Source organism: Colossoma macropomum, unplaced genomic scaffold, assembly GCF_904425465.1.
Source record: "Colossoma macropomum unplaced genomic scaffold, Colossoma_macropomum, whole genome shotgun sequence".
Taxonomy (NCBI): Eukaryota; Metazoa; Chordata; class Actinopteri; order Characiformes; family Serrasalmidae; genus Colossoma; species Colossoma macropomum.
This window is the reverse complement of record NW_023494801.1, coordinates 34,096,462-34,112,897: the sequence shown is the minus strand read 5'-3', so window position 1 is coordinate 34,112,897 and position 16,436 is coordinate 34,096,462. Positions and strand designations below refer to the sequence as shown.

At 40.8% G+C, this 16,436-nt stretch overlaps 2 protein-coding genes across 5 annotated transcripts in view; both read right to left on the bottom strand.

The window, feature by feature from the left end:
- Nucleotides 1-14,545, bottom strand: part of pdxdc1 (pyridoxal-dependent decarboxylase domain containing 1) — a gene marked incomplete at its 5' end in the record, with an annotated part of 43,558 nt that extends 29,013 nt beyond the window's left edge. For 2 of the 4 annotated variants that reach the window (XM_036589866.1, XM_036589869.1), the window contains 8 exon segments: nt 300-348; nt 563-647; nt 2,443-2,521; nt 2,608-2,676; nt 3,471-3,660; nt 7,123-7,272; nt 13,415-13,489; nt 14,477-14,545. In XM_036589866.1, coding sequence (XP_036445759.1) covers nt 300-348; nt 563-647; nt 2,443-2,521; nt 2,608-2,676; nt 3,471-3,660; nt 7,123-7,272; nt 13,415-13,489; nt 14,477-14,545 — 766 coding nt within the window. 4 annotated transcript variants of the gene reach the window in all.
- A 1,855-nt stretch (nt 14,546-16,400) lies between these two features.
- The window catches only part of LOC118821053 (putative DMBT1-like protein), a 2,453-nt gene continuing 2,417 nt past the window's right edge, over nt 16,401-16,436 (bottom strand). Inside the window, exon 3 of the mRNA XM_036589459.1 lies at nt 16,401-16,429. Coding sequence (XP_036445352.1) covers nt 16,401-16,429 — 29 coding nt within the window. The remainder of the gene's footprint in view (nt 16,430-16,436) is intronic.

Genomic DNA, 16,436 nt, shown 5'->3' with positions numbered 1-16,436 from the left:
TGGTCATATGTAAATGTATCCATAGCTGTGACATCGCAAGGTGGGCTGTTTGGCAGTCTAGTTCCCATATATGGACTGTATGGACTGGAGAGTGAACAGTCCTTTTTAAAATGTCCAGTGAAAGAACTGACAAGCCAGATTAAGTGAAGGGGGAACATTCTAGAGACCCCCAGTTAACACACACAGGTACGGCCCACCGGCCCAACATCTAATCCAGTCAGGATTTCTTGGTGTCTGTACTATAAGCATAGAAAGTGCTTTAAATATAAAAAATGTAAATAATAAAATAAGCAGCTTACTGTGACTGCGGAGGAGATGTTTCCAAGCACCAGCGTCGCCAGGTTGACGCTAAGAAACACAGAAAAATGAAAGTCATGAATAAATAATAAGAGTCCGTCTCTCAAAAGCACTGACGTGGCTAGCAGTGACGCAAAGGTAGCGGAAAAACCAGAGGAATGTTTGGAGGAAAATTGTGTCATTTTAACTTTTGGCCAAACTGCAGCTTCAACATCTGAAACGTGAAAAAAGAAGTTTCTGTAAGTTACTAATCAGGCGCACTGACCCTTCAACATGGAGCCACACGTTGTACTGCACACACAGCTCCTTCAGACGGCTCAGTTTATCCGTATGACCTGCACCCGGCGTTCCTGCAGAGAAAAAAGTAGGAAAATGTATTATATTATGAATATTTGAACTAAGCCTGTCACTTAGAGGTCCGCTACCCTGACTCCAAGCTCAACCCGATAAAAAATACATTTCCGGGCCGTGTTCGGAACGTGTTCCGTTCGTTCTGCTGAGCTGAGTGTTTATACTGGATGACCTGCAGCTGGTGTGTTTGGTGATACGACCAGGATGGTAGAAATCGAGGTGTAACCGTGGTCCAGTAGATTTCTGTTCGGGGAGGGGGGGTGGTGCACACTGGGCACTGTAACGCAGTGCACTGTGAAGTGTTACTGCAGTGCTGAGAATGAGAATGATCCACCACCCAAACAGTACCTGCTCTGTGAGGGTCCATGGGGGTCCTGACCACTGAAGAACAGGGTAAAAGGGGGCTAACAAAGTATCAGAGAAACAGATGGACTACAGTCTGTAACTGTAGAACTGTGCAAAAAGTGCACCTATATAGTAAGTGGAGCTGATAAAATGGACAATGAGCGTAGAAACAAGGAGGTGGTCAGAATGTTATGCCTGGCTGTCTATATCACATATATGATACATACACGCACTGACTGTATTATGATAAATACGATATATTCACTCATTAACTATATATGATATTAGGTATTAATAAACTTGATATTGCGGCAGTTTTATGGCTCAGTCCGATTCGGTCAGACTCTGAAGATCAGACTACACGTTTGGCGAATGGTGTTGGGTTCATTTCTGGCTGATTCCAGGTTGTTCAGCTGTTCTTCTGTCTCAGCTGCCGACTGAAAAGCTGCTCAGTGGTGATGACAGTTTGGGAATTTAGTGTAAGGAGCTGGAGAACGAACTGCCGGCTGTGCACTGAGTGGGCGGAGCTCGTTACTCAGACGTAGCAACAAGCTGCTCGTTAAGGAACTATAATTTGGTGAAGGATCTGCGAACATTAAAACATATTAAACGCCGCGTTCACGGCCCAGTTTATTAATTTATTACTTTATTTATTTAACTGCTGTATTAAAGCAGTAGAACACTCGAGGAGTGTGTTATCGCCAATAACATCACGGCTGTGATGATCTACGGCGACCAAATCACAGTCGTGATGTTATTTCGCGATAAGCAAGCAAAGTTTATTTATATAGCGCTTTTTACAACAGGGGTTGTCACAAAGCAGCTTTACAAAACAAAAAAAAATCAACATTATAAAAAGAAATCCGGGTCCGAGCCCCCATGAGTGTCGCCAGTGGCGACAGTGCCAAGGAAAAACTCCCTAAGAGAAACAGGAAGAAACCTTGAGAGGAACCAAGACTCAGAAGGGGAACCCATCCTCCTCTGGTCGACACCGGATAGTAAACATTGTTAGTACAAAAACGGGAAAACAGGTGGAGCAAATGAAATGACATAACACACTCCCTCTCGGGTTCTATTGCTTAAATAATCATGGACTGTATATATGATGTGTATGACATATACACTGGTTGGAACATGCAGCCACTGTTGCTCTCACTGGATGTCATTTAGGAAAACCAGATCACTGGATTTTCATTCACATCATGAAAATAATGTTACTGAGTTACTGAGTGTAACTAATACATTCTGATGAAGCTCATTCTGTCCACTTACAGTCATAACAAAATGCACTGCTTTTAAAATGAAAACAAATCTTTGTTTTAATATGAGCAAATGAGACAAATGTGATTAATCAAGATTAACTACTGTGATCATTTAACAGCCCTAATTTTAATATATCCAAATTATGCTGGTTATGCAAAAAATGATGAGATCAGGTATGGAACTAACCAGCGTTTGCTATCAACAGCAAAGGAAGCTTCCCGGTCTCCACGTCGTCTCTGATCAGCTTGTCCAACAAGGCGATGTCCTGTCAGGAAAAAAACAGCTAAATGGTAAAAAACTACATTTCTTCCTCAAATAAAAGAGAAAAGAAAAAGAAAAACAGATTCCCACCATTTGGTGCTGAGATCCAAACATGGTGTTGCAGGGCACAGCGCAAAGGCTGGACAGGGGCAGACCGAGCTGAAAACAAATACACACCTTGATCAAAATTACTCCATCATTACAAGAAACACCTTTCCTGACTTCTTTACAGTGGTGGTGATGGGAACCAGGGGTCGCCATGACGACAACACAAATATAGACATTTTATTTACTATCCAGAACCACCAGTGAACCTACACGAGTCTTCTGAGTTTATATGGAATTTTAATGATGGAAAAAAGTGGAAAATCTGAAATAATAAGTTTTCTTTGGGGACTATTTTGCCTCACAGCACCCTGCATGTTATGTATCCCTCCACCATGAATAGAGTTTAGGGCCAAAATCTTCTCAGAACTATCATAAAACAGTGTCTCAGTCATCAGGCAGTGAATTCATAACCATTTCATGTAGTAACTTTCTGTGAGGGAGCTTTTAGAGGTGGACGTCTGGTTCCTATCACCACCACTGTGAACAGTTCTGACTCGGTCAGTTTCTCTAGAACAGAGCGTTTCACACCAAACCACTCTGAACGACCCTGTTTACATCTTAACCATTTATTTATGCAGTACTTAAAAAAGAATAGTGTAATTCTCCTTAAAACTAAGCTTTCAGATTCTCCACACTCTCAATACCTACATTTAGAGTCAGTTATTCATTCAACCTAATGAGAAACTGTAGAACTGACTCGGTTTATATCACAATACCTACATTTAGAGTCAGTTATTCATTCAGCCTAACGAGAAACTGTAGAACAGACTCGGTTTATATCACAATACCTACATGTAGAGCCATTCTCTCAGACTGACCTAAAGTGAGTGTGTGTAAACGTGTACCTGGCTGCACAGGTGCTGTCCCAGGCCGGGTCTGCAGGCAGCACTCTGGTAGATCACGGGCTGTTTGGAGCTGAGCACGGTGAAGCCCTCTGTGGCGTAGTCCTCATAACGAGCGTTAATGACCAGCCTGCACACCTTCACCAGCCCCTCGCGGTCATCCTCATGATAATAGCCCGAACCGTTTTCATACCTACAGACAAGATCACACGCATGTGGGTTCAGTTTCAACAGCAGCAGCAAACACGATGCTTCATTTCAGTGATGAACTGTTTTCACAGACAGTGGTTTTCAGAAGTGTTTCTGAGCCCATGCAGTGATTTCCACTACAGAATCATGTCTGTTTTTAATGCAGTGCTGCCTGAGGGCCCAAAGATCACGGCCAGCAAATACTGGTTTTTGGCCTTGTCCCTTACATACAGAGATTTCTCCAGATTCGCAATAGCAGCTCAACAGAGACTCGAGTGTCTCTATAGGAGAGACCTGTATAATCTTTTTACTCTATATGTTCACTATGTGTCTTTATAGTCATTTAGGCCCAGTCCCATTTCCTCTTTTTACCCCTACCCCTTGTTTTCGAGTGTCTCCCTAACCCCTTGAAGCTGAGTTACAGGGTAGTGGTTGAAATCTTCCCTCTGAAATGGGACCCTCAAATAAAAAGAGCATCACTTCATTAACAGCTACCAGCGCTGCTCTGTAGGCGACCCTGCCAGTCTGCAGTGACAGCAGAGGAGGGTAAAGTTCAGCTCCTCACTGCTGGGCTTTAGTTACATTTAGGGCATCATATGCCTTCAAAGAGGGGGGCAATTATTTATTATCACCCACCCCTAATTCTTCAGTGATGTGAAGCTGAAGTCAGATATTCACCAGATTCTTGTTCGAATTTTTCCGTTCCACCTTAAATGGAGCAGCAGTTACATTCTGGCGCTTCAGGCAGAAGACAAATACTATTAGTGATTTTTTATGCTTGTCATGAAGAAAATGATCATAATACATTGAAACGACATTAAACTAAGATAATAGGTTGGTTATCATAATTTTTTAACAGAGAAAATTCTCACATTTGTGGGTTTCTTTGGTCTCTTGTTCTCCATCTTGCCGTTTTTTCATTTTTTTTTCTCATAACTCTCTGTTTGGAGTCTCTGAAAAACCATATAGGGCCATGTAGCCCCAACACTTCGCCCCACCCCTCTATCTCAACAAGAATCAGGACTCCCTACCCCTAGACATGAACGCGCAAAACAGAGGGCTAAGGGCTGAGTGGTAGGGGCGAGGGGTGAAATGGGACTGGGCCTTAGAGCCAGTGTGTACAGTCTGTGCAGTCTGTGCAGTGAATTACGTAGCAGCTGCTGCTGAACTGCATGTTGCTGTGTGTGACTCTGTGAGTCTGTAATGTTTTAGCAGTCGTCTCATGGGAGAGGGGTAAAGGGTGTGGGGGGTGTGGGGGCTTATGGTGGTTGGAGGGAGGGCCACTGGGGGCGAGGTGTTCAGAGCCCTGACGGCCTGGGGGTAGAAACTGTTCAGCAATCTGGTCGTCCTTGGTTTCACACCCCGAGACTGTGCTGTGGGCAGGTTGTTCTTGATTATCTTGTGGGCCTTCCTGAGAACCCTGGAGAGGTAGACGTCCTCTAGTGGTGAGAAGGCCATTCCAGAGATTGTCTGGACTGTCCTGACCCCGCCCCGCTGCAGACACCTGTGGTCCCGGGTGGAGCAGAGTGTGATGGAGCTAAGTTCTAACGTGCACACCTGATTTTAGCCTTTAGCTGAGTGTCTTGGCGAAGTATTGCCGCTGCGTTCCACTGTGCATACCGACCCTACCTAAAGGGTTCTTCACATGGTGAAAGTGTTCTTCGGACTGATGGAGAACGTGCAGTAGATGGTTCTATACATAACCTATTTGAAAAGGGTTCTATATAGCACCAGTTCATCTACTGTGACAAGCTTGACATCATAACAATAGCAGAACCTTTTTAGTGCTATATAGAACCCTTTTCAAAAAGGTTCCACACAGAACCATCTACAGCACATTCTCCATCAATCTGAAGAACATGTTGTATATTTACATATACAACATTACATACACACTTAAAAACTGGTTCTTCAAGGGTTCTTTAGTAAAGAAAATGGTTCTATATAGAACCATAAACACTCAAAGAACTGTGGATGGTGAAAGCTTTCTTCAGATTGAGGTAGAATGTGCTGTAGATGGTTCTATATAGAACCTTTTCAAAAAGGGTTCTATTTAGTACCAAAAGGGGTTCTTCTACTGTAACAAGCTCAACATCGAGACAAGAGCGGAACCCCTTAAAAGCCCTTAGAACCATGAGCACTCAAAAAACCCCTTGCATGCTTAAACGGTTCTTTGCATGGTGAAAGTGTTCTTCGGATTGCTGGAGAACCTATTTGAAAAGGGTTCTATATAGCACCAAAAAGGGTTCATCTACTGTGACAAGCTTGACATCATAACAACAGCAGAACCTTCTTGGTGCTACATAGAAACTTTTTTAAAAAGGTTCCACATAGAACCATCTACAGCACATTCTCCATCAGTCTTAAGAAGAACACTTTCACCATGCAGAGAACCATTTAAGCATGCAAAGGGCTTTATAAAGCACCACAAAAGGGTTCTGCTATTGTTACACTGTCAAGCTTGTCACAGTAGAAGAACCCCTTTCGTTGCTATATAGAACCCTTTTTGAAAAGGTTCCACACAAAACCATCTACAGCATAGTCTATATTAATCTGAAGAACCCTTTCCCCATGCAAAGAACCCTTTAATCATGCAAAGGTAATGAGTGCTCAGGGTTCTAAGGGCTTTATATAGCACCAAAAAGGGTTCTGCTAATGCTAAGCTGACGTCAAGCTTTTCAAAAAGGTTCTCTGTAGAACCATCTACAGCACATTCTCCAACAATCTTAAGAACACTTTCACCATGCGAAGACATCATAACGATAGTAGAGCCATTTTTAGGACTACATAGAACCCTTTTCAAAAAGGTTCTATATAGAACCATCTGTAGTTCATTCTCCATCAATCTGAAGAACCCTTTCCCCATGCATTTAATCATGCAAAGGTAATGAGTGCTCAGGGTTCTAAGGGCTTTATATAGCACCAAAAAGGGTTCTGCTATTGTTATGATGTTAAGCTTGTCACAGTAGAAGAATCCCTTTTGTTGCTATATAGAACCCTTTTCAAAAAGGTTCTACATAGAACCATCTACAGCACATTCTCCATTAACCTGAAAAACACTTTCATCATGCAAAGAACCGTTTAAGCATGCAAAGGGTTCTTTGAGTGCTCATGGTTCTAAGGGCTTTATATAGCACCAATAAGGGTTCTGCTGTTGTTATGATGTCAAGCTTGTCACAGTAGAAGAACCCCTTTTGTTGCTATATAGAACCCTTTTCGAAGGACAGCACATTCTACCTCATTCTAAAGGATGCTTTCACTATGCACAGTTCTTTAAGTGTTCATGGTTCTATACAGAACCATTTTCTTTACTAAAGAACCCTAGAAGAACCATCTCTTAAGTGTGTTTCATGTTGTATATGTCATATTTTAAGACTTCCTGATTAAATAAAGGAAAATAAAAGTAAATAAATAAATAAATAGATAAATAAATACAACAGAGAGCTCCAGCTGACTGACAACTGACCTGAAGAGTCTGCAGAGCCAGAGGGTTGTATCTGAGAGGATGCGAGTGGTCAGTTTTCTCAGCCTGTCTTTGTCCAGGACGGAGATGTAGGCGGCCAGGCTGTGTCCCAGTAAAGCCATGTGTCCCTGCTCTCCGACGTACTGCATCCTGCTGGAGAAACATATGTCCAGATGTTACCGTACGCTCAGGTAACGCCGTCCCATCGACTGAACTACGATGATAGAGTTACGGCTGAACTGCTTAATCAACTTATGGGGCAGATTTACTAAACGAGGCGCTAATTACGGAGTTTGAGCCGCTGTTGGCGGCGGCTTCTCTACTAGGAGCTGCCATGAAAATGAACAAAAGCACTGGAGGTTTTATTCGTCTGTTTCTGGTTCAAACTGTGACTCATAAGGTCGAAATAAGGATTTATATTCTCAAAACTCTAAACAAGTAATGACTAAGTCAAGCCAGCATTGGAGAAAGTGTGAGGTCATTTCAACATAAGTCACTGTTGTTTTTAAAATACTACGTTTATTAAGTTTCTTTCAACATGAGAATCAATCATCACACATGCAGTATACACTGACCAGGCATAACATTCTGACCACCTCCTTGTTTCTACGCTCATTGTCCATTTTATCAGCTCCACTTACTATATAGGTGCACTTTGTAGTTCTACAGTTACAGACTGTAGTCCATCTGTTTCTCTGATACTTTGTTAGCCCCCTTTTACCCTGTTCTTCAGTGGTCAGGACCCCCATGGACCCTCACAGAGCAGGTACTATTTGGGTGGTGGGATCATTCTCAGCACTGCAGTAACACTGACGTGGTGGTGTGTGTTAGTGTGTGTTGTGCTGGTCTGAGTGGATCAGACACAGCAGTGCTGCTGGAGTTTTTAAACACTGTGTCCACTCAAGGTCGGTCCACCTTGTAGATGTAAAGTCAGAGACGATAGCTCATCTGCTGCTGCACAGTTTGTGTTGGTCATCCTCTAGTCCTTCATCAGTGGTCAAAGGATGCTGCCCACAGGACGCGGTTGGCTGGATATTTTTGGTTGGTGGACTATTCTCAGTCCAGCAGCGACACTGAGGTGTTTAAAAACTGATCCACTCGCACCAGCGCAACACACACTAACACACCACCACCTCAGTGTTACTGCAGTGCTGAGAATGATCCACCACCCAAATAGTACCTGCTCTGTGAGGGTCCATGGGGGTCCTGACCACTGAAGAACAGGGTAAAAGGGGGCTAACAAAGTATCAGAGAAACAGATGGACTACAGTCTGTAACTGTAGAACTACAAAGTGCACCTATATAGTAAGTGGAGCTGATAAAATGGACAATGAGCGTAGAAACAAGGAGGTGGTCAGAATGTTGTGCCTGGTCAGTGTATTCTGCTCCTTTTATGCTATATTAAGATATCGTCCTATTGCTAACACTCGTTATTTGAGGATGGAGATGGTCTTAATGTTATGCCTGATCAGTGTAAGTCACTGTTTCTGAGGAAAATAAGACATTATCTCAACATACGTCAGTATTTAGAGAAAATAAGTGATTATTATGACTGTCTGTTTAGAACCACACGTTCAGTGTCTGCTTGTGGGATAAGATGACCTTCAGTTCTGGGCGTCTGGAAACCGTGCAATGCTACAAACCCCTGTTTAAATTCACTCTCGGCTGTTTGAGGATGATATGGTTTAGGATGGCTTTCAGCTCAACCTCTTAGCCACATGCAGCGCTTCAGTGAATGACTGACATTTCTGCCACATACACTTCTAAACCACAGTGCCTACTTAAACCACAGCGCACAGCAGCCACAGCGCTCACAGAAACCACAGCACAGGAGTAACACAGCAAGGACTTTCAACACCTGCTTTTACACATGGTTTGGAAAAAAAACCCGTCAGACCATAATTTAGGCACAATGTGTTCTTTGGTTGTGTTAATATACCCAAAGTTTTAGAAGAGAACAGTTTAAAATGGTCAGGTTAAGCATAACGTGACACGGCAGGTGTTTACAGGTGTTTTTCTTTCATGAAAATTAAATAAATGAGTCCCTCTTTTCTCTCTGAGCATAAACAGCACTTCACTCTCAGTCTCAGTACATCAGAATGAAAGCTTCATTATAATAACCTCCTCTCAGTACTCTGAGAGGGAAACGCCCACAAATGCATATGCAATGAGGCAAATGAGCGCAGCTCCGCCCCTTTGGTCTTATTATGAGTGCTAAAGCATGTTTAGTAAATCACAGCAACCACTTTCAGCACCAAAATGGAGTTACAGAACGTTTAAAATGTCCAGTCTTCGTACTGAAGCTTAAAGCGCAATATGTTTAAATAATATCTACAAACCCATTTCCAAAAAAGTTGGGACGCTGTGCAAAATGTAAATAAACAAAATGAGATGATGTGCAAATCATTTAAACCATATTTTTATAGGAAAATACTACAAAGGCAACATATCAAATGTTGAAACTGAGAAATTTGATTGTTTATTGAAAAATATTTGCCCATTTTGAATTTGATGCCAACAACATGTTCTAAAAAAGTTGGGACGAGGGCAACAAAAGGCTGGTAAAGTTGTGAAATGCTATAAAACACCTGGTGGTTGATTGACAACAGATCAGTAACATGACTGGGAATAAAGAGCATCTCAGAGAGGCGGAGTCTTTCAGAAGTAAAGATGAGGAGGGGGTCACCACTCTGTGAAAGACTGCACCATCAAACAGTGCAACAATTCAAGAAACGTTTCTCAACATAAAACAGCAAAGAACTTTTGCTTTTCATCATCTACGGTACAAAATATCATTAAACGATTCAGAGAATCTGGAGAAATCTCTGTATGTAAGGGTCAAGGCCAAAAACCAGTATTTGCTGGCCGTGATCTTTGGGCCCTCAAACAGCACTGCATTAAAAACAGACATGATTCTGTAGTGGAAATCACTGAATGGGCTCAGAAACACTTCTGAAAAACACTGTCTATGAAAACAGTTCATCACTGCATCCACAAATGCAAGTTAAAACTCTAAAAAGCAAAGACAAAACCATATATGTACAGGATCCAGAAACGCTGCCACCTTCTCTGGGCCTGAGCTCATTTAAAATGGACTGAGGGGAAGTGGAAAAGTGTCCTGTGGTCCGACGAATCAACATTTGAAATTCTTTTTGGAAATCATGGACACTGTCCTCCGGGCTAAAGACCACTCAGCTTGTTATCAGTGCACAGTTCAAAAGCCAGTATTCATGATGGTATAGAGGTGCATTATTGCACCTGGCATGGGTGACGTGCACATCTGTGAAGGCACCATTAATGCTGAACGATATATACATGTTTTGGCAACATAAGCTGCCATCCAGACGACGTCTTTTTCAGGAAGGCCTTGATTATTTCAGCAAGACAATGTAAAACCACATTCTGCATGTATTACAGCAGCATTGCTCCATATTAAAAGAGCCGGGGTGCTAAACTGACCTGCCTGCAGTCCAGATCTGTCACCACTGAAAACATTTGGTGCAATATGAAATGAAAAATACGACCAAAAAAAAAACCTGAACTGATGAGCAGCTGAAATCCTGTATCAAACAAGAACAGAAAACATTTCACTTTCTAAACTACAGCAGCGTCTCCTCACTTCCCAAACGCTTACAGAGTGTTGTTAAAGAAGAGGTGATGAAACTCAGTGGTAAACAGGCCCCCGTCCCAACTTTTCTGGAACATGTTGTTGGCATCAATTTCGAAATGGTCATATATCTTTCAAAAAACATTAAAATTTCTCAGATTCAACATCTGATATGTTGTCTTTGTACTATTTTCCTTTGAAAATATGGTTTACATGATTTGCATATCATTGCATTCTTTTGCGCAGTGGGTAGCGCTGTCGCCTCACAGCAAGAAGGGCCTGGGTTCGATTCCCGGCCGGGCGACCGGGGTCATTTCTGTGTGGAGTTTGCCTGTTCTCCCCGTGTCTGCGTGGGTTTCCTCCGGGTACTCCGGTTTCCTCCCACAGTCCAAAAACATGCAGTCAGGCTGATTGGACATGCTGAATTGCCCCTAGGTGTGACTGTGTATGTCTGTCTGTCTGCCCTGCGATGGACTGGCGAACTGTCCAGGGTGTATCCTGCCTTCCGCCCAATGACAGCTGGGATAGGCTCCAGCACCCCACCGTGACCCAGAAGGATAAGTGGTTTAGATGATGGATGGATGGATGGATGGATGCATTCTATTTTTATTTACATTCTGCACAGCGTACCAACTTTTTTGGAAATGGGGTTGTAGAGTAATAATAAGAATAATAATCCTTATTTATAGAGCACATTTCATACTAGTGGCAGCTCAGAGTGCTTTACAGACAGAGTTTTAATATAAAATCATATAAGACGATAACACAGATCAGCTTAAAGAGATGAAGACCAAACAGCCGTAGAGTTTTCCTGAAGCTCTGAGTTAAAGAGCTGTGTTTTCAGATGTTTATTAAAAGTGAGCTCTGAGCTCGACTGTCTAATAAAAGCTGAGCTGAGCTCCACAGTTTAGAAGCAGAATAACTGACAGAGTCTCTCCATGTTTTCTGAAATGCTACATTTCCTGCTTTACATTCTGTTTCAGCTGGTTTTGGCTAATTTCTCAGTTTCAGCATCAGTTGATCACTGTAATCAGCAGAACTGACTGTGTGCTGTTTGAAGTCAGAGACGCTGACGGAGCGTTTCAAGGCTGTTTACTGTGATCGTCTGTCTGTAAATGAAGAGCTGAAGGACTGTTGGGTTTGAACAGCTGCTACAGACGCGTTTGGGTTTTAGAGAGTAACTCAGAAGTAAAGTAATGAAAAATTAGGTTACTTTTGCCTTTTATTCAGGCAGTAATCAGTGGCGTTATTAGCGATCTGTATTGTCGTTATTACTTTTCTTTTTTCTACTCCAACACCGGTGCTATAAACGGTCAACTCATCCCATCCAAACACAATGGGGAAGGAAATGAAACTGCATGATTAGTTTATTTTCTGAGTGAAAGCAAGTTAACACATCCTCTACGGAGAACGGACGTGGGCATGTTTGGATGTTGAATGTTTTTCTCATCTCTATTAGAATGTCTAACTGAGCGTAGTTTATATACAGTACATATACGCTTATAGAATAAACTTATATATATATATATATATATATATATATATATATATATATATATATATATATATATAAGTTTATATAATTGACCCTTTTTTTTCTTTACATTCATCCTTGATATATCAATGTTTGTAGTTTGTGTTGGGTCTTCATTTTGTCATTGTATGAATATCTAAAACCTTTAAAATCAATAAACAACATTTTCGAAAAAAAAATGCACTTAAATGATGCACTTTCCTGAAAATTCTAGCTCACAATTTGTATTTATTTGCAGAGTTTAACATACAAAACAAACAAAATATCAAATGTAAAAGGTGCCATGACTTTTGCACAGGCCAGCTTTTATGTTTTGTTTATTTTTCCAGTGTTAAATTCAATAAATAAACACTAATAGAGTATTAAATGTGCAGAAGTGTGTCTCTGTAGAGGAAGCGTTCACTTATTTACACTTCAGTGCAATGAATGAACAGATAGATGGATGAATGAATGAATGAATGAATTAATGAAATGCATGGATGAATGAATGAATGAATGAATGAATGAAATGGATGGATGGATGAAAGGATTGATGAATTAATGAATGAATGAACAGATGAATTAATGAATGAATTAATTGATGGATGGATAGATGGACTGATGAATGAATGAATGAATGGATGAATGAATGAAATGCACAGATGAATGAATGAATGGATGGATGGATGAATGAATGAATGAATGGATGGATGGATGGATGGATGAATGAATGAAATGGATGAATGAATGGATTGATGAATGAATGAATGAATGAATGAATGAATGAATGAATAGATGAATGAATGAATGAAATAGATGGATGGATGGATGGATGGATGGATGGATTGATGAATGGATGAATGAATGAAATGGATGGATGGATGGATGAATGAATGAAATGGATGAATGAATGGATTGATGAATGAATAAATGAATGAATGAATGAATGAATGAATGGATGGATGGATGGATGAATAGATGAATGACTGAATGAAATGGATGGATGGATGGATGGATGGACGGATGGATTGATGAATGGATGAATGAATGAATGAAATGGATGGATGAATGAATGGATTGATGAATGAATGAATGAATGAATGAAATAGATGGATGGACGGATGGATGGATGAATGGACTGATGAATGAATGAATGAATGAATGAATGAACCTACCGGGGAGCCTGTTTGTCCTCGTCATCGTGCATGAGGTTCTGAACTAGCTGGAGGATGGTCACCACGTTCTGACCACTGAAACAGAAGAGACAACATTAATCAGACACATCTTAAAGGAACATTCTGGCAGTTTTAACCAGGAGTCGTATTACAGACGGAATTCAGTTCAGTAGCTATTCCAGAATAACAGCTCCTACCTTCATAATCTGATCATGAACTCCAGATAAGAAAACAGCATCACACAAACATCCTAACTGGACTAAACCTCCTAAATCCTGTCCTAACTTTAGGATGAACCCCAACAGGGTCCTCACTTCTGTTTAAGGTCCGTTTCTATGGTTTTTAGGCAGCTGAGTCAGCAGCATAGTTCACTACCAGCATAATGAGCTCCATTTATTCCTACTGTAAAACGCTGCTTTCACTGTGAGATGATTTTCTTTTCTAACTCTGCGTTTTAAAGATCTCAGACGCTGCAGACTCGATCTCCACCGTCCTCTGATCACCTTCATGTGTTAATGTTGATGATGAAATATTACAGTGATGGTGGTGAATAATGAGGAGACGGAGCTGAACGTGTGTCTGTTTATTAGGAGGAGTAACGTTAGCGCGCTCGGCTAAAGCGTTTGGGAAATGGAGACTGAAACTGGGGAGCGGCGACGCTCTGATAAACAGCAGGGGGCGCTCTCACAGTATTCATAGCTTACAGTTTAGCAGAATTTAGTTCTGTTTGACCTTTTTTACATCAGTAACTGTAGAAATTGGAAAAATGAATTTCGATCTGAGCTTCTCATTAAGGATTGTATGGCCACGAATCAGATACGTATCCGATCTAGGACCACACATGAAAGTGGCTCAGGTCGGATTTGAAAACATCCGATCTGAGTCACATTAGGGAAAAAAAATTGATTTGAGCCACTTCAACTGCTAATGTGGACGCAGCCTAAGAGCCGACTGTGATTGGTCGAGAGGCATGTCAATCATAATTTTGCCAGTGGTCAGCAGCTGAAGCACAGTGAGGTGAAAATGTGACTGAAACTGAGAGGCTCTTTGATGTGGACTCACTCTCCCTGTAAAGGTCCTGGAATATCTCTCCAGCTCAGCCTCCGCCTCCCAGCGTCCTGCACCGTCTCTCTGCAGGACAAACACACATTATACTCACTACATTACACACATCAACACTGAGACAACCTCATATCTCCCAAACTGAAAAGGCACTGTAACATAAAAGGGCCCATATCATTAAAAAAAAACACTAAATTTCTCTCTTTTTTGAAGTAAAAGTATTTTAGAGTATGTAAATACTATGTAAATACTATGTAAACTAATACAGCCGGATTTGAATTCACTGTTGCTGTGATGTCATAAAAACTGACTCATTTACATATTTCTGCCTATTCAAGTGTGGACACAGTACAGAGCAGCCAATCACAGGAGAGCTCATTAACATATATATATGTACACCGATTAGGCATAACATTATGACCGCCTCCTTGTTTCTACACTCATTGTCCATTTTATCAGCTCCACTTACTATATAGTGGTCCATCTGTTTCTCTGCATACTTTGTTATATATATGTATATATATATATATATATATATGTATATATGTATATATATATATATATGTGTGTGTGATATACGGGCCCTTTAATGTGCATTAATGTACAAGGATGCATTTAGGGTTTTTTGCACAGGAAGAAGTGTGTTTGGTGAATTTTAGACAAAGACAGACAGAGACAATAATAAAATAAATAATAAAACATACACAGTACTGTGCAAATGTTTTAGGCACCTGAGAAACTTAGATTTAAAAAGCTGTTTATCTGGGCAGGAATTGCTCGTTTGCTCAAAAAACACTAATATTCGAATAAATCCAGAAAATATTAATAGAATAAGCAGTAATAAAATATTATTCATAGTTATCATCCAGTACCTGCTTCATCTAATCAATACTTCATTATGTTCAATCAGCTGTGTCTGATGACATTTGATAAGTTGTGATATCTGAAGTGCAGCGAGACGTCAGGAGCCAAACCTGTGTTCTTCTCACTAGGTCACATGATATCAGCTACTTTTCTGAGCAAATAAAATTTGTGTTACTTTCTACTGCATTTTAGTTCATTTGCATTTGGGTCATTCAACTGACGTGCATTTTGTTATGTCCAAGCCTGTTGTTTTCCCCAAAATAATTTAATAAATATATGACACACATTAAATTGTTCAACAATGCCTCTTTTATGTGAAACAATTTTCAGTGCATCCAAATAAAATTCATTTCACCTCCAGAAGTCTGAAAAGGTCAGGTGGTGCAGCCGTTCCAACCATATATGTTGATTAAGCAAACTATCAAACGAGGTAAACTAGTTATAAAATTCGAAATAATACAGTTTGGCGTGATTTTATGTTTGAAAACTTTAAAATAAAAGCCACATTGAAAACTAAGGCAACTTTAAAAGTGCTCAACTCACTGAAAAACTTTTGTCTGCAAGCTCTTATGCCCTCAAATGTCAGGCGGCACGACCAAAAACAAATGACTTTTATTATGACATGCTTTTACGAAATAGGGGCCAGGGTATTGCCTCATAAAGAAGACCCCAAGTGACCTTCATGGTGCAATGCCGAGGTCACAGATTTAGTAAAAGTGTGATGTTTGAGTTGTGCTTAGAACGGTTCTCTTTACCATGTCAGGTGTTCTGACCTCAGGAGAACCATGAAAAGGTGGAATTATTAATAAGCAAACTCAAGTTTGAAGACAAAGGTTTCTTCGGGTGTCTAAGTAGATGCCTGTTTAAGATGAAATTAGTCTGAAAAGTCAGGCGGCGCAACCAGTCAGTCAGATGGAGCAACAGACCAGCACAGTTTAATAACTGAAACAGGCAATTAAAGCTTTGATAACACTCAATATATTTAAGGTACAACATGCACATGGATATAAATGCAAATATATATGCAGATATAAAAGTGCACATCATGTCCTTTATAGGTTTAGTCATTTCTGAAAACCTTATGCGTACCTGACCC